Source organism: Actinia tenebrosa, unplaced genomic scaffold (assembly GCF_029948245.1).
Source record: "Actinia tenebrosa isolate PJP-AT-01 unplaced genomic scaffold, QUT_ActTen_1.0 PGA_scaffold2__45_contigs__length_23673736, whole genome shotgun sequence".
In the NCBI taxonomy this organism is placed as follows: domain Eukaryota; kingdom Metazoa; phylum Cnidaria; class Anthozoa; order Actiniaria; family Actiniidae; genus Actinia; species Actinia tenebrosa.
The window spans coordinates 4,020,572-4,042,887 of NW_028292579.1; the positions used below are offsets into that span (position 1 = coordinate 4,020,572).

Here is a 22,316-nt window from a genome sequence, read left to right on the forward strand (position 1 = left end):
TTGATGCTAATTTTAACTCGTTACCATGCCCGCGCGATAATCATGCTTGCCTTTAATGCCTAGTTTTAGAACACGAAAAGCGCCATATTTCGCTACGTCCACGACAAAAACACAGGCTTTGTTTACTGCAAGACTGGAAACCGCCTACCCTCAAGAAATCAACCAATCTGGTTCTTCGCTCAAAATATCATGTCCAAGCTAAAAATAGCATCAAACTGTGCACATGCTGGTTACAAGGCTATATAGGTAGGATCCCTTCTCTTAGTTCATATTCTCTTGGCTACACTCATTACGTTATACAAAAGTTAACTTAAACTGAATGTGTGTGGGAAGGGAGGAGGAGTAGTGTTGAGACACGGCATCGTATCTCCCAGCTCAGACCTTTTTTCTTGCACTCATCATGTTATCTCCGTGGGATTCCTGTGTTAAAATGATGGCGAGTTCGACGGAGAAGAACGGATAGATTTGCTAACCACAGGGAACCCATTCTTCGAGGAAAATTGGACCTAAAAAAATCCATATTCATGCATTCCAATAAATAAGCCTCAAGCGAGATGACGTTTTACCCCCGTCTCTAGACCATAATAGTTTTAAAAATTCTTTCATATTAAAATTTTTGATTCCTTAGAGAATACAGGAACAATAGTCATAATTAAAGAACAAAAGCAGTGTGAAAAGGATTATGGTCTAGAGACGGGGGTAAAACGTCATCTCGCTTCAGGCTTATTGAGAATTTATTGTCTGTGCTTTTACATTTGATCCCAACAGCATATGTTTTCAATTAGACTTTTTGTTCTCTATTCCATATACCTGCTTATAACTAATAACTGTAATGATTTTCCGGAGCTTTTGATTAAACTAAAGAATTCTACCTTCTTCCTGATGTTTGAACCACAATATAGTAACTAACATCTTGAACGGCATTGTTAGTTCTCACCGATGAATCCCAGCTGTCAATCAAATGAAATTAAAAAGCTTCCTTTTCCCACTACTAATCGGAAGAGTAATTTTTTAGCGCTAGAGTGGACCACAAGTAATACAGAACATGTTTTGAAAAATAGCCAGCATTTTCTGATTCCTGATTGGCTACTGCGGTGGGAACTTGAGGCGCTGAAATGGCTTACCATAATTTACTAATTGAACATCTGTTTTTGGCGTCAAAAAATAGATTTTTTCTTCATCTCCGATGTATTATTTATTTGTTTCTCTAGTTAAACGATGACGGTTTAAAATCCTATTCGAGTTTTAAAATGTTATCATTTCAATCTTCTCTTTTCTTTTTTTCAGTTTTACAAAATAATATTATCATAGCGCAACGCAAACCGTTGACAGGCATGCGTTACATTTTACGAGCGTGACATGTATATATTGCATCATTTCAACAACTAATGAATAAAAGAGAAAAGACCGAGGAAAGATCCTCACCGCGAAAGTCAAAAATAACACTTGAATATCAATAACTTTTGTTTATATAGCATTGTAATCAAAATAAAAACTCTTTTTCTTTCATGAGTTGGTAAAATATGACATTTTTCATGAACATTTGTCCATTTTCGGTCAGTTTTCCCGCGCTTTCCACGCCGTGTGCACGTGCTAGGCTTCATGTATCGTGTCTGTGATTGGTTGTTTCTGACCACAATAAACATGACTAGACTGAGAGTCGAGTACTAGTAAAGGTTGAGGTCGAGTAGCTCGTGTATATAGTAGTATTATATCAGGTTTTCTTGATATTGACGAGTATTTGACTACCTACCAAGCTACTTAGGTCTTAACGTTCTCAATTTCTTCAAGATGGCTGACAAAGACGAGAAATCGGGGGATAATTCTGAACACGATGCCTCAACTCCTCTCAACCCAAAAGAAGAGCAACCAGCCGACCAAGATCCCGAAGCGCCGGTCGTGCAAGATAATCTTAATAGAGTTGAGTTGAAGAAAAGCGTTACGTTACTCAGTGGAATCTCATTCATCGTAGGGACGGTCATCGGTTCTGGGATCTTCGTTTCTCCGACAGGAATCCTTGTTACTTCGAAATCCATCGGTCTTTCGTTAATAGTTTGGTTAGGATGTGGTGTCTTAGCGATGCTTGCAAGTCTCTGTTATACCGAGCTTGGAACGGCCGTCCCTAAATCAGGAGCTGAATATGCGTACCTTATGAAAGCCTTTGGTCCTATCCCTGCCTTCTTGTTTGCTTGGACGGGAATTGTCATCAACAGGCCTGCGATATGTGCCATCGTTTCGCTTATATTCGCCGAGTACGTTGCGAAGCCATTCTTTCTTGATTGTAGACCACCAGAAGCTGTAATCAAACTATTGGGTCTTTCTTGTATAGGTAAGACTATTTTTTAATCTTTATATAGCTTAAGTGTATTGGTATTTTTGTTGACAGAAGGGATCTTAGTGAAAACATAAGGCGTTCATACAAAAAGTAGACTATTTGAGTTGTTTTATTTAGGAGCCTCAGACAAAGCTTTATGAAATTTACGCTTGTTGCTTTCGTACACGTGCACCTTCCAATTAATTAACATACATATAATTTGTTCTTTTGGTTCGCTTTTTAATAAAAATCTCATATATATAATTTAAAAGCTGCAATCTTTTCATTGTCATCAGGCTTAAGGCAGGTGAAAAGAGTTTTCGACGGCTAGTTTAATTAAAATTTTCAAATTGGCATAAAATACTCCTAACATGAAAAAAGTTGTTTTCGATTAATGATACGTATATTTTTTGTTCTTTTCTACTTTATGTTGTTGAAATAAAATAAAATAAAACAATTATTTTAAATCTTTAAACCTAAAATCCAAGGAAAATTGAATAATTAAGTCATTAAGCCCTTACTCACTTACTCACCAGGGAATCACTTCATGCTTTTTTAAATTCCAAATTTTTACGCTGCTCAAAAATCGTTACTATGAAAATTTTTGTTAGAGAATTTTCGGTCACAATTTCTTTACGATATTTAACTGTGATCTCTAGGCAGAGAAAGAAACGTTTTTTTCAGTCCAGTTTTAATTTTCAAAGGAAAAAAGCATTTTTTTCAAACAAAGATATTGTCTGGACTGATTATCATAATTTGAAAACAGAAAAAAAGGGATAAAAGTGCATTTTTAAATTAATATTTTGGTCACCCATTTTCAGAATTTTAAATACTTTAAAGATTTATTATGTTCAATGTTTATTTTGAATTGTAAAAATGGGTTTCCAATTACCTAGAGTAAAAGGAAGTAACCCTGAAGCAATATAAGTAAAATATTGCATCATGTTTTTTTGCTGTATATAAATCACCTGCTACATGTATGTTGGAGGGATACTTCCTGCTGTCTGGTGTAAACCATAGAAGTGACAATTTTTTTAGCATTAAGGGAAAAAAAAATGGTCAAAAGTTTAATTAGATAATCAACTTTATTTAAAAATTTCAGTGCACTCCCATTGAGCTGTGTAAAAAGATATATATATATATGATATATATATATGTATGTGTATATATATATATATATATATATATATATATATATATATATATATATATATATATATATATATATATATATATATATATACAGCCATTTGCAAAAATTATGGATGTTTCAAATATAAATACAAGTATATCGAAAGTATATCACACAGGGCGGGATATCTTTCTTGATATTTTTTCAGAAAGCCCTAGTGATAGACAACTCGAAAAAAATATAAGGGAGCCTACCTGATAATTTTTGATATGCTTTTGATATACTTGTATATATATTGGAAGCGGCCATAATTTTTGCAAAAGGCCGTGTATATACTGTATACATTATGACAAGAGTTACAATAATGTCATATAGTATTATTGAAAGAGTTTAAACTGGTTGTCTATTTAGTGTTTGAGGAAAGATTATGCTGTAGTTGCTCCTCTGTATGTAAAGTATTTGATTTTCATTAACAGCTGGTGGTGTCTCAAGTGGGTAGTTTTGGGTTAGTGGTTGTGCCTCAGAATTTTTTAATAAAACATTTAAAATAATTGGAAACTACTTTTTTGAATAATAATGATAATGTCTTTATTTCATTCGTTAAAATACATAACAAATGTTACAAATATTAAAAATATAGACGCTAGAAAATTATATATGAAGAACTTGTCATGCAAACTAAAAGAATTTATATTTTCTCATAAATATTCTTAAGAAAAAATAAAAGATATAAATACATCTATTATTTGTTAAATATGTCTACAGTAACTAGTGATAGAAAATAATGAAATTCTTGGCAAAAACCTAACAAAACACATCTGTCATGCAGAGACATGTTTTCCAAAGGGTTGCTAATTGATGGGTAGTTAATTGATCATCATAGAAGCTAGAGTGTTGAAAGAGTACCATTTACTAACAGATGTAAGTGATAGGGCAAGTGAATTCATGCTCAAACATGTTTATTCTGTATGTTTTAAAGATGAATTTTGTAAGACAATGTGGTATGTTTAAAAACAATTCATTAAGCATTGTGAGGATAAGTTATTTGAATTAAGAATATTAAAAATCATGCAGTTGTGTTGTGGGTGTGTGTGGGTTGTTGTTTTGAGAGAAATTTAGGATTGAGGTCTATATGTTATGGTAGCAGCTGTTTTCAAAATGATCTTGTGAATTTTAGAATAATAATAATGGCTGGTAAAATTATTGTAGCAACGACAAGTAAAGCATTTTGATTTGCGCACTATGATTGGTCAAAAACCATGTTTGATGAGAGTATCAAAACACGCTATCGTCATTTTTAATCACACGCACTCTTTGGTCACTTTGAATAAGACAGCACTTTGGGGAGAATTTACTTAATAGACTTTGTTTTTTTTCGATCACGTTTGTTATTTTATAAAACAGATCAAAAACAGTTTTCTGTGTTTGATACTCTGGTCAAAACACTTGGGATGTTGGGAGAACACTTGAGAAGCTGGAAACCACTCCGCTATGCGTTGTGGTTTCCTACGCTCCTCTCGTGTTCTCTCAACATCCCACGTGCTTTGATCAGAGTATCAAACACAGAAAACTGTTTTTGATCTGCTAACTCAAACATTGAATAAAAACAATTTTAAGAATTAATTAAGTGGGGAGGGGAGAAAGGTTTCGTAGTAGTATTTTAATGTCACAGAAACTTAATTGCTACTAACAATACTTTTTGTCTGTTTGTGCTATTTTAATCCAGGTTTCTATGCCTTGTAATTTTTAAATTTTTGTTATATTTGATTTAATTCAAAGTTTTCAGTTCTTTTTTTTTTTTGTTCACTTGGTTTTTAAGAGCAAAACTTTCTACCCATATAACTTGATATCTTGTATAGCTGTCATAGTTTCAGCTCCAGCTAACCTATTAATGAATTGGGCCAAGGCCACGGCCAACAGTTCAGTTGGTCTTGTTCCAACTGTACCACTTTATACCCTCAGAACTATTTTCTATTCTAAGCAAATTAATAAAATTTATGGTTTAACTATAAATAAAACACTGAACCTTTTTTAAAAAAACTGGACTACTTTCACTGTATTTTACATTGTATTTTCAATGTAGGATGGCTCAGTAAGGCCTGGGAGGGCAAACGTTGGACTAACATCGCACCAAACCTATTTAACATAGGTTTGGTGGAAGGTCGACTAAGGGCCTACGTGGCGGCAAACGTCTAACCAATGTTGATCTTAATTCACTCACCCATTGTTATTATAATTTTAATTGGACTATAATTTCATGGGGGAATTTGAATGCACAGACATTTGTTTGTCTTTTCCGGTTTAATGCATATCCTCGTAATGGCGAAATATATCGCTCGACCACAATTAAAACCTGTTTTTCATTCTTTTTTTCTCCTCTTGCAGCATTCACCATACGCAACGCTTTTGCCCGCCGTCCAGCCGGCTCATCTTCGTTGCTCTCTGATACACAAAATTTATTGCAGGTCGCATCTCACAAACCAGGCAAACAAATTTCGTTTGGACAAAACAAAAATCAAGAGTCACTTTTACTCACTTTAATTAAATAGATAAGAAAGAAACCACATATTGATTGTCGTGTTAAATGTATTTTCTTTTTTATGTTTCAGTGGTGGTGACAGGGATTAACTGCTGGAGTGTGCGCTGGGCAACAAGGGTTCAGAGGATTTTCACTTATGCAAAGCTTCTTTGTATCGCCTTGTTAGTCATTATTGGAGTAGTAGAATTATGTAGAGGTAATAATGATAGTTAATCAGACCTATGAGTTGCCATTGTAGATGTTGACAAGGACTCCCTTGTTCACTTTATAATAAACCCACCTAATGTGTAATGTGTCCTTGAAGTCTCATATGACACTTGGTAGACAAGTGGTTAGAGCATGGCACCAGAATCGCCAGGGCATGGGTTCAAATCCTGTCAAGACTCAGAATTTTTTCTGAGTCTTTCAATTTGCAGATGCATAAGTTGCTTCACATACTGCGAGGATTAGCTCAATTTAATACATTACAATGCAGTACAAATATATATTTCATATATATTCTCATACACATTCACTTTATAATATGGAACTCATGAATAAGAAAGCATCAGGCTCTTAACATGCAATAATTTGTTTATTACACATTTAAGGTAGATACAGTTTCCAGTTTACTGTGAAGTGATACCATATCACTTTACTGAATATATGGTTTTAATTCACAACTTTATCACACTGATTTTGACCCTAAATGTGTAATAAATATAGTAATAATTGTGAAAAAAATATTAGTGAATGTACAGATGTAGTGGGGGTGAGTGTGGAGTGAAAAGATTTCACTTACTCTCACACTTATATAACACACATTGCCTTCATTCATTCATTATTAATCCATCCATCCATCTATGATTCATCTTCATTCATTCATCCATCATTCTTCAAGTGAACATCAATCCATTCAACATTCACTTTTTTATTCAAACTGCAATCCATTAATTGTTCATTCCTTTCTTCATCTTTCATTCATTAATTTATTAATACATTTATTTATTTATTCATTTACTTATTCATTCACTCATTCCTTCATTCATTTATACATATATATATATATATATATATATTGATGTATTTATTTTTTGTATTTTAGGGAGAACTGAAAATTTACAGAATGCCTTTGAGAATTCAGAGACTGATCCTGCTAAGATAGGCTTTGCCTTCTACATTGGACTCTGGGCTTACGATGGATGGTAAGTTCTTTAATGCAGAAATAGAAAACATGTACTGCTTTGGTACAAACAACAACATATAAGGCATGATAAACAAAAACTTTTTGTAGTCAAGGTAGACCACAATACATCATATTTGCTATCTCAGAAAAGTTCAATGACAATAGTAACAAAAAATGGTGTCATTGAACTTAAGAAAAGAAGCACAGTATACAAGGAATTGCAGGCACACACTGTAAAATCCTGGTCATAACCTCCCAAAGTTATGAGCACCCTTGTATACTAAAGCAGATGTACTGTATTTCTTTCCAGCTATACAGCCTGTAAGCTATCCCTCTCCCCCACCCCAGGAAAATAAAAGAAGGAAATAGCAGTGTCCTTTTATTCCCCACTACAGTATAATGTTGTTTAACATAGCATGAATCTTGATCCTGTTGTTATTTTGCAGGAATTCACTTAATTATTGTACTGAAGAGATGAAAAATCCTTCCAGGTATGTGAATCTTAATTATTGATCTTAATAGTTTATAGAATTCAATTCTGTATTCGAACAACAGGAAACTCTAAACCAAACCAAGTATATTTGTATCTAACCACAGAAGAACCTCTGGTTTGATCAAAGAGGGTCCTGAAGGGGGGTCCTAGTCACATTTCTCAGCTCCATTTTGACCAAATCCCATAGTCCCAGCCTATGTTTTGATCAAATCTCATTCCTATTCCCACTTTTTAATGTTTCTTTGTTTGTGAATCCCATTACCAGTATTATATTCCCAGTACATAAAATCCCATTTTACCAGCCCAGAAAAGAAGAATCCCAGCTCCCATTCTACCTCTTCAGGACCATCATCAACACTAGGGCACTGCCAACTAAAAGATCGAAATTGAAATTTAATTTTGTTGAGTCTAAAGGTGCGAGAGACTAGAAAACCCAGAGAAAACCTCTCAAATCAAGGGAGAGACATAACAAACTCTACTTACGATATGTCATATTGAGTAACTTCAGGAATCAAACCTGAGACCTCAGAGGTTAGAAGTGAGTGCACTAATGCTATGCCACAATTGATTCCAATGTTGAGTTTGATTAGGGAGAACTGGGTAACAACCAGGGAGAGAGTGACACGTTCAATCAAACTCAACTTCTCTCCCCAATTAGAAATGAATTGTAGTGGACTGTACATTATGGCTCAAAATAACTGTGTGACAAAAATTCTGGCCAAAATTAGAACTTGTTTGGTTAAATCTTTGCCCTACCCAACATTTTTACCAGTAACATTGAGCCAGAAACGAAGTATGGCTGAGCTAAGACTATTTTGCCGGTTGATCATGACTGCCAGCAGTTATTTTTACAATTATATGCTCTCTGACACCTATAAGTATTAATCATGTTTTTTTAATCAATGTAGGGACATGCCACGTGCCATTATGATTGGCATCAGTCTGGTAACTGCATGTTATTTGATTGTCAATGTTGCCTACATCACTGTGCTTGGTGGTTCAGGTATCCTTAAATCAGAGGCTGTAGCTGTGGTAAGATATTTGGTTCTAGTTGTCTAATAGATGGGTTTCATAACAGCCATGTCTTGAGTCAAAACAATTTAATTCTTAAACCTTTGTGAAATACAATGATACCTCTAGTAAGGGGACCCTTTATTAAGCTGACACCATTTGATAAATGGACAGCTGCTGTTCTTGTTCATCAGCACCTCTGTGTCATGATGAATAAATGAATAAATTACTTGTGAAATAAATAGTCTCCTTCACAGTTCCCAGTGCCATCTTGAAAGGTAGCGGTGCCATCACATTGAAGCAAGACGAACGGTGAGCTTGCAATGATAGAGACCTTTTTTCAACACCTTAGGCAATTATTCGAATGTCTCTGTCATTGCAAACTCACTGTTCGTCTCGCTTCGATGCAAAGGCACAGCTACCTTTCAAGATGGCGCAGAAAACTGTGAAGGGGACCATTGTGACATAGCTTCATGGTTGTTTCCAAAGCTTGGAAAAGCTTGAGCACAGATCAAAGTTGAATGTCACTATAATTTATTTTCTTTTCCAGAGTATTGGTAATGCTTACCTTGGACCAGTCAACTGGATTATTCCTTTGTTTGTGGCAGCATCAACCTTTGGTACAGTTAATGGAGTTGCTTTCACCAGTGGAAGGTACGGTAGCATCATTAGAATTTTCTTTTGAAAACCATTCTTTTGAATAATGAAACAAACTCAAGGCTGATTAAAGTCAGGCACTCGCTAACTGACAGAAGGAATTGCAATAGGGATCAAAACATGGATGACTGTGCTGCTAATGTGCGGTCTTGGTGTAGTATGTACTGTAAAAAGAGTTGGTTGTTGGTTCTCTCCTTGTTTCAAGGGGTTTTCTCCTGGCTCTCCAGTTTTCCTCACTCCTCAAAAATCAACTTCTCCAATTCGATCTTTGGACTTTCGCTTGGTTGGAACCTAGCTCTGTTGTGATTGTCCCATGCTGTGACACAACAGCCAAAGCTTAATAGACAAGGGCGGATCCAGGGGGAGCAAAGGGGGGCAAAGCTTCAGCAGAAAAAAAACAAAACAAAGCTGAAGAATTAGATGCTTTTTTTTTTGTTTTCTGTTATGTTGACGGAAGAAACTCAATTAGTCCCCCCCCAACTCAATTAACCCCCCCCCCCCCCCGCCAAACTCAATTAGCCCCCCCCCTAAAATTTTGGCTGGATCCGCCTTTGATAGACTAGAGACAGAAAACTCAGATGAGGGGGAAGACCCAACAAACTTTACTAACAAGTGATGCCGAATCCAAAAATTAAACCTAACCTAACCTAACCTAATTAAACCCACTGAATGAGTGGCAACTATACTTAACCACTATGTGTACACCACTCTTGAAATGCTCTACAGGAGATCTAATAGATTTAGCTGTTGTATCACAACGTGGGACAATCACATCAGAGCTAGGCTCCAAACTAGGTGAAAGCCCAAAGATCAAATTAGAATTTAGTAGTTGATTTTTGAGGAGGGAGGAAAACAGGAGAACCCGGAGAAAAACCCTTGAAGCACAGGAAAGAACCAACAAACAACTCTACTCACATACAACATCGAGATCGGCAGGACTCAAACTGGGGCCGCATTGGTGAGAGGCAGCACATTAGCAGCACACGCCACCAGTGCTTCCCAAGAAGAACATTATGAATGTGAAAACATTATGTAAACCTCCTCTCACATAGGAAAGATGACATTTAACAATTAATGATTTTTAATAATAATTTTTTAAATCATTTATAAATAATTTTTTATCCACCAGGTTGACGTATGTTGCAGCAAGAGATGGATTATTACCTTCCCTGCTTGCTATGATTCAAGTCAAGCGATTGACCCCTCTACCATCCATGCTACTAACTGTAAGGAAACAGTCATGAATTGATCATCTTTAGGGGAATACTGCTCAATTAATTAAATGAGCTGTTTCTTAGCAACCAGTAGATGAGTCAATGAACAAACAAATAAATCAACAAACTAACAACTAAGTAGGATAAAGAGGACTATACTGTAGGAATGAACTGTGTTCACACAGACACTGGATAGGGTGGCCATCTTGAATAGCGTTTTCCACAGATGACATCACAATTGTGCATCATGGGGAATGAAATGTGGACAAGCCAAGCTAAGGGCACATGCTAATATATTACAACAATGTTTTGTTGTCTTGGTTTCAATTTCCTTACAAATTTTGTCTGCAAATTGATCCAACAATTATCACTTTTATTTAAGTGTCTAGTCGTTCTAGCTCTTTCTCACTAATTGGTGACACTTTTCACTCACACGCACTACCACTACATTCAATATTCTATGCACACAATGCTCAGGTTGCATATTGATTTTTACGGAGGGAGGAAACCGGAGAACCCGGAGAAAACCCTCGTAGCATAGGAGAGAACAACACATCAAACAAACTCAATTCACATGTGACGACTGCAGGGCTCGAACCAGCGACCCGACCCATTGGACTCACAGCGGTGAAAGACGACGCGTTAGCCGCGAACTCCACCCATGCCACCCATGGCAACCATAGAAAGCTATTGCCATTATTATGGTAATTCAGTGAGAGTAACGATTTTCTCTTGTTCTTCTAGAGCACCATTGCCATTATAATGGTGATTCCTCCAGGATCTAATTTCATGAATCTAGTGGGATTCTTCAGCTTTGCTGCCTGGCTGTTCTATGGTGGGTCCTTTGCTGCACTCCTGTGGTTGAGGTACAGAGAGCCTAACATGCCTCGACCCTATAAGGTAACAGTTCCAAATCATTTATGCTCTGTGCCTTGGCAAACATTGTGATAGATAACAGTTCCTCATATCCCTGTATTATTACAACACACCATAACATGTTATATTATCTATCAACAGGTTCCTATCATCATTCCCATCTTCATTCTCTGTGCCTCAACATACCTCGTGATAAATAACAGTCCCTCATATCCCTGTAATAACACAACACAATATATTATATTATCTTTCAACAGGTTCCTATCATCATTCCCATCTTCATTCTCTGTGCCTCAACATACCTCGTGATAAATAACAGTCCCTCATATCCCTGTAATAACACGACACAATATATTATATTATCTTTCAACAGGTTCCTATCGTCATTCCCATCTTCATGCTCATTGCCTCAACATACCTCGTGATTGCTCCTATAGTCGCCAAGCCCTTGGGTTCTCTCATTGCTTTATTGATTGTCGTTGCTGGACTTCCCTTTTATTTCTTTTTCAAGTCTAATTTGGTTCCACAATGGTTCAGAAATGCTATTGGTAAGTTTGTATGCTTGCACTGTAGATAATAAGCAATTATTGCATGAGGTTGAGCATGATATCGTAAATTATCAAGACCAAGGCTGTGTCATCTGCTGAAGCCGAAGACTGAGGCAGATAACACAGCCAAGGTCTTGATATTTACGATATCATGCGATACCGAATTCAATAATTGCTTTATTATACAATTTGTATACTGGAAAAAAATTAACATGAACATTAAATTATAGAGACAAGAATTATGAACGCCATGATGTAGCGTGAAAAATGCAAAATTCTTAATTCAGAAATATTTTGAGAATTCTTCATAAAATATATGAAAATAAATCAAGGATTCCTTAAATAATTGTTTTTGTACATAATTCTGGAAATAAATACACATAATGAATAAAAACAAAGCTACCACAACATAACCTTGAATGAACTTGACATGATAAATGTATTATCTGTAGGAAAACCTACAGATAATACATTTATCATGTCGAGTTCACACGATATCAGGGATTGGCTGAGGGCTCTCGACCAATCAGAATTGAGATACTTAGTAAAATGTAAAATAATACTTAGTTAATTTATTTTCCCTCTCCCCTATCGGAAGATATGCATTGCTTCTATATCACTATGGCTAAAAGTGATATGTCTGTTTATTTGATTACTTCCTGATTACTCAAAAAGATTTTTTTCCACTCGTTTTCCTTTTTTCTAACCAACGGCTAATAGGAAACACTAGAATTCCTCGTTTGTATATGACGTCGTGGCCGCCATCTTGGTTGATTTTAACAAAAGAATTGTCAATGAATTCTTCTGTTATATCAACCAACATGGCCAACATGTCTTTCGTTATTAAACTCCTTTGGGAATGATCGAAAAAACTATGGTTTTACCTCTACCTGAAATAAATAGAACTTTAAAAAGCAATTTCTCTCAAGAAGAATATTGTCGGCATTTAAAGCTACCTGACCCCTCCCGTCCCCCCTTGGGAATGTTCGAATATGGTTAAAGGTTATCTCTAAGTTTATTCAACTATTCAAAAACGGTGTTTGATTTCTAACTTCTAAATCCATTTTCATACCTATCTGTCAGTAAAATGCCCCACTTTATTAAAAGGCGACAATAACGACCTGCAAATGCGTTGGGTCAATTTACTTTAAATATGGTATTGGCGATAGAAATATACTCATTCAATTGGAAAACCTTAGGGTTGATGTAAGTCAGGGCACGACAAGCTCCCACTCGGATTAGGGCTCAGAAAAGTCTGTTTGGAATTTGCTTTTTCCAGACAATGCCAGATTAGGAGTATGTCCGAATATTTCTAAACTCGTGAATTTCGTGGCCACTATTTCTTTTTAAATAATCGAGATTCCTGGAATTCCTGTATGGGAAAAGCTACATAAATGCAAACTAAACTGCCAGTTAGCCACCTTGGCGTACTTTAAAAAATAATTAGCCACATCAAACTGATAGAAGTAAATCTTTTTGTAATGTTACAAACTTTTTTAAAAGGTCTTCAAGTTTACTTTATATTTAATCAATGTATTCAGCACACAAACATTTATTATCAATATTAAGTGAAAATTAAACGCTATATTCGTGTTTTTTTTCAGATGACTTCACGTATGGATCTCAAAAAGTCTTCAACATCGCGGAAACCGAACCAAACGATGATTAGAACTGTCGTGAGTATTTTGTTCAAGACTCGTTTAGTCTGTGCATCAACTGGTAGGACTTCAGTGTTTTCCATAAAATCTTGTATGGAGAGAGATTGAGAATGAGTAATTCCAAAGCTCTCCAAACAAAACTCATAGCACAGAAGAAAAATTACCAGAGCTCTAAAGAACTTGTTAAACTTACTAAAACTGTGAAGTTTGAAGGAAGTAAGTTCAAAAATCGCGAAGATATAAATGTGCAAAAATGTTTAACTTTGTATGAAAACATTCGTTGGTGGGAAAAAGTTGCCTGGCAGCAAAGGTTTTCTTACAAAAACTTACTTTTCAAAAATCATAACTTCGCGAGTTTTGACTTTATTTCCTTCAAAACTTTATCATTTTCTAATTCTTACATGCTCTGTCCATTTTCGGTAATTGTTTAACTGAATCTTTTAATAATTTAAAAACGCCTCATAAAAGCTTATAAGAGCACCTTTCATGTTTCTACTACTCAGACAGCTCTGGACGCGGCAATTATTCTAATGTCTTACTAGGCTTAATTTTTTAGAGTTCTGAAAGACTCAGAAACGCGAAAAGCGCTCTATTCCAAACGTAATGTTTTTCCTATTGGGTTCAAGACTTCAGTGGGTTCCAAAAACTTCTAGCCGTGTTGCTTCTTGGAGCTTTCTTGGAGTTTTAAGACCCTGATCTCTGTCAAATGTTATTCACAGGTACATCTGAAAAGATGGATATCCATTTCCATTAGTACGCGACCCAGACAACTAGCTATTTGCTATGCCAAGGTTGCGAGTTGGTATTGCAGTGCATTATTGGACTGCTTTAGAGGACGTAATAGAGCAGTTTTCGTATGACCGTGAAAAGCCCACGGCACGAACACGGTCGTGACACGGCAAGGCGTTCGCCAGACCAATCACCTTGCGCGAGAATTTATTCTCCATCCAATCGAATACCCGTAACATGGCATGAACACGACACGGACACGGTCACGACAAGGTCACGGCACTGTCAGACCAATCACATTGCGCGAGATTAGCCAATTAAAATTTTAAAAACTCACGATTAAGGCACTGCACGCTTACGACACTGCCGAATTTCCCACAATGCACTGTAATGCCAACTCGACCCAGTCTATTTCTCTATTTAAGACAATTTAGGATTTTGGCTTCCGTCAATTAAATTTCCAACTGCTTCAGTCGAGTATAGCCAGACGTCTTGGGTAGCCTGTGTTGGTCGAGTAACAATGAAAAAGGGTGTAATATCGTTTAACTAAACTGTTATGAAAAAAAATCACTTGTAGTAGGAAAATAGCAGATTAAATTTCGATTTGTTTTACTTTCCTAAAGGAAGGCTAAGATATTATGAATATTCTAGGTAAAGTATTCTTTGCATTTTAAAGGTTTCTCAGCTATAAATCTAGTTAAATAATTTAATTATCACTTAAGCAATTAATTTAAATTGATTAGATCACTTGCATTTATTAATTTTTTTAAAGAATAGCTTATGTTGAAATATAGCTCAAAATGTCGTATTTCTACTTTCCTAAGTGAAGGATAAATAGTCACGTGATAGGAAGACCTTTCTGCGTTGTTTAGACAGCGAGTTGTCGTCCCTCGACTAAATAACTATCATTTTGATCAAGGGTAGTTTCAAATGGTCAAAATTTTTACTGAATCGCCAAAAGGGCTTCTCGCATTGTATTTTCGTCATTTTCGCAATGAATACTTTATAGTGCGAAATTGATTCTTAGATTGTTCTTCACAGCACACAGTCATTTTTCTAGTTTCAACAGCTTTTTCATTCACTCATATTCATTCAAATGCAATCGCTCGACGAATTTTGATATTCTACAGGGGAGAACATCAGTAATCCAATAAAAATTAAAATCTTAGTTTCGTCCACACGTATTCGGATATTTTTAAAAGCGGATTTTTTTCTTCGCGGATTGGACTTCGATTCACACATTTTCGGTAAGCCACTTGGAAAGCAACTTTTTAATAAAGGATACGTGTAGAGATGCTAAAACGATTCGAAAACGCCGCGTATGGATGAGAATTTTTACAAAAACGGAATAAAAAAAAGCCATTATTTCAAAATTATCCCGAAACGTGTGGACGGGGCTCATAGAGAACACCTTCAATCACTCTTTTTCGTCGCTTCATTCTTCATTGTCTTTACATATTGTAATGCACGTGTGAGTCGTCTATTGTAAATTCAGTTGAGAAAATATATTTGTAAAGTAGTATACATAGCGGCACTATTTACACACAAGCAAACACACAAGTTACTCCTTGGCACTAAACTGGCTTCCCATTACATTTTTTCATGCGTTTTATCCAATCATCTCGTGTAGTTAAATTTTAACAGTGAAATTAATATACTTTAGTAGCATCAAGAGATCATGGTCTATTGGTAGCATATATTAATACGCCCATCTGTGCCGAAGTCTTAGCGCATAATTCTGACAGTAGTGCCTATGACGTCAGGAATGCGTGTAACAAACAATTGCGAGACCTTTTTTCTGCATTCATGGTTCTATGTTTAGTAAAAATGTTTATTTTCTCAAAGATTATGTTTTTTTAAATGAAATTCTTAAATTTTAAGTAGCATTGTATTTTGTGAAATAACTGCTATTGCAGTATATTTCGCGGTTTTCGTTTGAAAGCGAGCATATGGTCTTTGTTTCTAAGTATTCGGACATGAAGTACTACACTTGAACGACTTGACTACTTCTTTGGAAGAAACAAACTACACTATCGAAAATAAAGAAACATAAAAGCTGTAGTTGTGGTACGCATCCACAAAAACTATGGCCCCGCTTTCAAAAGGGAACCAAAATTTTTTTTCAGCTGTAGTCACAGCTATCTTAACGTAAATACTTGTGTAGAATGATCCATGTTTCACATCGGATTTCGTATGAGTGGGAATATATTCGAACCTCCATTTAGCGACCAACCTTCATTTAGCGACCAACTGACCTCAAGTGACCGCAGAATAGAGGTTTCTCCTTAAAGGTATAAATTGGTGCATAAGTTCCTTATTGGGACTTTTACTCGGACTGGTCGCTTAATTGAGGTTTTCTACTTAATATGTGGTCGCTTTATAGAGGTTATATCGAGTTTAAAGCTCGATCGTTTTCTGGTTTTTGCCTTGTTCCGGTCACTATTAGTGAACTATATATTTGAATTATACCACCACTTGCACGAAATCCGATATGTACCTGAATTTAATAATGGTAATAACAAATTAACATTACGTAAGAACAGAGTCAAGTAGAAGTCGCTTCATGATACCATACTATAAGTTCATTGAAAAGAACGTGATAAAACAGGTAAACAAAGTGGGAAAAAAACCGTAAATGTCATAAAAGTAGTAAATAATTAGATATTATTAACCGAGCGGGAGGTCTGTACGGGATAAATCTTGACCGAGGTCAAGATTATCCCGTACAGACCGACCAAGCTTGGTTGATAAGAGTTTTATTATATGACCACTTTTCATTGAAAAGGACAAAATGTTTTCGCCGTAAGATTAATATGCGATCGGACCGGTTAATACCAGTCCGCGATGCGATCTATCCAATCAGATAGCTCGATTTGCTAGTGTCCAGGCTCTAAGATTCACGGTCATATAATAATTAAAATGTATTAACTAACGATGAAATAAATGTAATTAAACAGTAACACTTGGCTCTATTATTTTTCAACGAATTCTTCACCAATAAAGAGCAATGGGTTGGGTTTTAGACATCAAGAGGAAGGCGATTGGTTTGTCACCGAAATTGAATCGCGAGGTGTAGGATTAGCTTTCATCCTCTACTTTCACAACCCCATAATACTTTGCGTCTTTGGGGGTAACCAGAGGGTAATAACCCACTTACTTCGCTGAAAGCTGATCAGACAATGTTGATAGTACCTTGTTTGGTATCCAAAAAAAAAAAAAAAAAAAAACAGAAAATGATAGAAGCTTGAAGACGTTCAAGGTAAATTTTAAACATTTTTTCGTAAGTCAGTACATTTTCTGTAAGACCAAAACTCTTGATGATCTGTACACGCAAAAATAACTTGGAATAAACTGATAATCAGTATTGTACAGATAAAAGTAGGTATAGTATAAATTCAATTAAGAAACCTTTCAATTTGGGATAGTTTTTTGATTGGTTACCTCCCAAAGACCCAAGGCATTAATGGGGATGTGAAAGTAGAGAATATTGGAAACCCTCTAATGGTCCTTCCACCATGGATCATAAATATCTATGCTTGCACTTATCGCCATCTGGGGGTCAAAATAAAAGAATTCCCTTGTCTTGAAGATTGAAATCTTTTTCGACGTTGTTTTTCAAGTTTTGACCCCCAGGCAGGGATTTAGTGCAAGGGGCTATAGACGTTAACCGATAAGCACAATGAAAGATTTTCATCTGGACTGTATATGACGTCACGGCCGCCATGTTGTTTGCCCAAGCAAATTCTTTGGTCTTACGTTAATCAACATGGCGGCCATGTCTTTTCCTCCCCTTGATTTTCCTTATTTTAGGCACGACACGTACTAAAAGTTGCCAAGTGCATACAAAAAAGCTGAATGCTTGATCTCTGATTAGGTGACCTTGTACTTTGTACTTTCATTCTTCACCAAATGAATCGAGACCTCAAAGCTAATATTTCTGCGGGCCAGACAATTCCAGCCGCGATTAGTATTCACGTGCTTAACCAAACCTACAGCGGTCAATTTCTGATTGACGTAATCCAAAAACCCAGACGTCTGTAGTTTGCCTTGGTCGCAGAAACTTGAAAAGCGCTCTAAAAAAGATACGATACAACTACCAAGTATTTTTCTATTGCGCAGGTCTGTGAGGTGTTTTACACCTGCCGACGTCGTGGTCAAGTTGGTCAGGATTCACCCTGTTTCAGGGTGAGGGTGACTCAGTTTTAAAATAGAGAGTTTTAGATTGAATTTTTTTTCTTCCCGCAAACGGCAAACGTGACCACATTTTCATAGTTTTCCTGTATTTTACTTTACCTTTTGCAAACTTTCATATCACAAACAAATATTCTTTTGTTTTTCTACTACTTGGATTTTTTCGCAATTCCTTTTCAGTCATTTGAAACAATTTTTCACTGATCATCTTGCGTTACACGTTTGCCGTGAGCGGCTATCTAAAACCCTCTAATAGCTACATTTATCCTTGAGCGTATACGATTCTTTTGGATGAAACGTAAGCCCGGCAGCTGTCATACCAAAAGTACTCCTCGATAAAACAAGAAAATCGCATTCCGACAACAAGAAGTGATCCAGCAACACTCCTACCATTCCTTCCTTGGACGGCAGGTTTTTCTTACGCCGAAAGAAAGAAATATGCTCGACTTTCACGTCAAGCGACACAAAGCTGGGGTATTTTTTCAACAACAAACGTTTGAGGTTAACATCATCTGAAGCTAAAAAGATGCGTAAGCGTGCCTTGGATATCTGGGGATTTGCTTCGTGAATTGCCTTCTCTAATGCAAAGGTACAGCTTACTATCGTCATATAGTTTCTAGTTCTTATAGATCCCTTTTGGGACATTTTCCCAAATACTGTATCTCCCATACGAATGTGCATGCCAATAGTAGGCATGCCCTGTCCAATCCCGGTAGACGTTCTTGCTTCCTGCAATCTTTCTTCTATAGCTTTAGTCTTTGCAAAAAGAAAATCAAATGCGCAGCCGATCCAAGAAAACCGACGATCCCCGAGAGACATTTCCGAAAGTTTTCCGTTGAGAAATCGATTTTCTTTTAACGCGTCTACAAAATACCACATCGCTGTGACGATTTCTACAGGACGATCGAAGTGTGTCCGGAAGTCAGTCTCAGTGATAAAATCCTTGAAATGAGAATGGTCTTTAAACGGTCTACGGACACCTATCGTTGCTTCAGCAGGATGTCCTGCTCCCCAGTAGCTACGGCTTGAATTCAATCTGTCAATCTTGTCAAGAGAAAAACTCCAATCAATCTTGTTGGGAAGAAAATAGTCTTTCAATGAAATGGAATAGTTCCAATCTATTAGGAAAACTCGGTCTGTTAGAATTGCAAGGAGCAGAAGTGAAGCTATTCCATTCAACCTGTTGCCGTAACCTCCACATCCATAGTCTTTCCCACCGCAAAGGTAAACCAAAAATTTTCCAGGTCTTTCTGAGCGAAGAACTTGTTTGTGGTATTCAACGTATCGCTTCTGCCAACCAACGCCACATTGTTTTCGTTTCTGTTCCTCGTAGAATTCTTTTTTGCCTTGCTTTGAAATCGGAATTACTTTATGGATAAAATGGCCGGAATTCCTTTCTCCATCGTTTGTCATTCGATTCTTATTCGTCCTACCAAGTGGATCCTGCTTATTGCTTCCTTTTCGCGGCTTCCAAGGAAGATTCAGAAACCCATTTCTGGTGCTTGTCCTGCTTGTGCCACTGAAATCGTAAGTCCCTAAAACAACAACAACAACGAAAACTTCACACTTAATCGAACCCTGAAACAATCTTGGCACTGCTGACCCACGAATGGAATTGGAAATTATGTTGGTAAGTTTTGCGGAGGGAGGAAAACCGTAACACTTGAGAAAAACCGACAAAATCTCATCGGTACTTTCATGCGATGCCTATAGTACCAAAACCCCAGAGGTGGGAAGCGAGTGTGATTACCAAATTTGCCTTCAGGGCACAATGGAACTGACAAATGTGATGCCCGCCATGTTGGATGATAATACAAAGTCGAAGTAAACCACAAACGTTCGTAACGTTCCTCCAACATGGCGGCCGCACATCTTTTCATGCACTTAAAAATACTATTTAATTCCCTTAGCTCCCTAAACTCACCGTTCTACCTCATAATGGCTGATGAGCGACCGAATTAAAGAGGTACCCATATGCAGTTATCTTGCAAGGCTGCTTATTCAAAATGAAGGTGGATAACGCGAATTCAGATCAAAAAAGGTCCTTCCAATTTATGTGCTTTCATATTGTGAAATAATGACCTGGTGACCTAGTTTTCGTGCAATTGTCAGCCTTTATGAGAGTGGTGTATAGGAACAAGCGTAGCTCAGTTGCATTCAGAGCAAGTGGTCCACGGTTTTATCTTCAGTACCTCCACACCTGTTTAATCTTTTTTTCTGAGGGGGTAAAAAGTGCGCACCTTCAAGCGCTTTATACCACAGTATTTCTTACTGGTGGGGGAAAAAATCTTAAAACGGGCTAAATTAAAAAATAACCACACAGAGCGAAAGAAGTGTTATTTCTCAATGATCGGATAAATTTCGAGGCTTTATTTCACGTTTCAATGATTTTATTGAAATTTTTGATGAATCTCCATACATTTCCTAATAACATGACACCACAAAAACCAAGCTTGGGCTACCTGTGTTTATACCTTTTACTTAAATTTTAAGACCAAATTTCAAATTTTGCAATCGTATTAACAATTATTTAACATTAAAAGGTTCAACAATGTAGCTTATAGGTGGGATTTCTTTCATCGCATAGGGCTAGCTCTTTCCTCAAAGTGAGAAGACAGCAGGAAGTAAATTCCTTGATGTACTTGTGTAAGTGGTACTAAATAGAACCTAGCTTAAAATCATTGGTCCAAATAAACGGAAAAACATGATCTTATAGTTATGCTACAGACTGTAGCTTCAGTTCATCAGTAAAATTAAGTTAAGATTGGACTTAATGCTTGGAATTCTTTACATTTTACTTTATTTCAAGAAGTCAAATCTCAACATTCAACTATCATTTTGTGGTCACAGTAAAGCTACAGTAAGGTAGAATGTGTGATTGGGAAAATCTATTCAAGCATATGATATGCTTAAAATCGTAATTTTTTATTGCAAAATGCTGTAAAAATATGATGTAATTACCAACTATTGTTTGGCATCAGCTTGGTTCAAAAATTTCAGATTTTAAGTTAACTTTTTTTATTCTTCCTATGGAGTCGTATGTATAAATTCTGTCAATGAGAAAACATGATATACCAAACATACAGATATAATATAGGAACGTGATATCCATAGTCGCCCCACTCCAACAAAATGCATCCCCTCGAGGTATTTCGGTCTACTAAAAGCTTACATCAATCCATGAATTGATAATTAGAAAAGGTAGGTTATCGAGAATCGAGTATCTGCTCAGATCAGAGGTCAGTCTTCATCTGCCCCTATTAAATATTCCTTATACTTCTTCGCCGAGTTGAGTACAAATCAAAGTTCGTCTCTTTTTTGGCTCACTCTCTCCAAAATGTCTAATATGTTTTAGAAAACAAATATAATCAAATTAATCTCGTTATCGTGTTGCTTTTTTCAGGAGTTATTTATTCAGGAGACATTAAAATTTCACATGCCTAATTCAAATCAAAACCTACTGGGGCAGTCTTTCTCCAAAGTTGTGCATCGACGTGGTGGCTGGCTCTTAAGCCCTCTAAGACACTAAGCTCTATCAAAATTTGGTTCAAATTACTTATGACTGTCTGTTGTACTCGTCTTCATGACACCAGGCCAACGACTAGCGACAATCACATCACTTACCATTTGACCATATCTTCGAGAGTATCTTGTAGGAACACAGTGAACACACGAAAACAACTGACAAGGCAACCAGGATTTTGTACTTGGCAATATTTTTCATTTCATTTCGTTGACTTAGCCACGTCGGCCATAAATACTTGAAGTGGCTTCTTTACAGATCTGTTT

The 22,316-nt window shown here is 36.4% G+C and overlaps 2 protein-coding genes across 3 annotated transcripts; one reads left to right on the forward strand and one right to left on the reverse strand.

Moving 5' to 3' along the window:
* The first annotated feature begins 1,650 nt into the window (after positions 1-1,650).
* On the forward strand, positions 1,651-17,296 carry LOC116302116 (b(0,+)-type amino acid transporter 1). Of its 2 annotated transcripts, XM_089033555.1 has the most exons (11): positions 1,651-2,329; positions 6,056-6,181; positions 7,070-7,169; positions 7,597-7,641; positions 8,552-8,675; positions 9,205-9,308; positions 10,441-10,537; positions 11,270-11,425; positions 11,775-11,949; positions 13,554-13,625; positions 14,327-17,296. In XM_089033555.1, exons 1-10 carry the CDS (start codon positions 1,792-1,794, stop codon positions 13,616-13,618), a joined length of 1,530 nt encoding a protein of 509 aa, XP_088889681.1. In that variant the 5' UTR covers positions 1,651-1,791; the 3' UTR covers positions 13,619-13,625; positions 14,327-17,296. The 2 variants fall into 2 exon arrangements, with proteins under 2 accessions (XP_088889681.1, XP_088889680.1); XM_089033554.1 differs by having other exon boundaries at positions 13,554-17,296.
* Positions 17,297-18,265: 969 nt separating this feature from the next.
* Positions 18,266-22,280, reverse strand: LOC116302126 (uncharacterized). The gene is made up of 2 exons (XM_031711343.2): positions 22,152-22,280; positions 18,266-20,062 (listed from the first exon to the last, which is right to left on the reverse strand). Exons 1-2 carry the CDS (start codon positions 22,249-22,251, stop codon positions 18,777-18,779), a joined length of 1,386 nt encoding a protein of 461 aa, XP_031567203.1. The 5' UTR covers positions 22,252-22,280; the 3' UTR covers positions 18,266-18,776.
* Between the last annotated feature and the right edge of the window lie 36 nt (positions 22,281-22,316).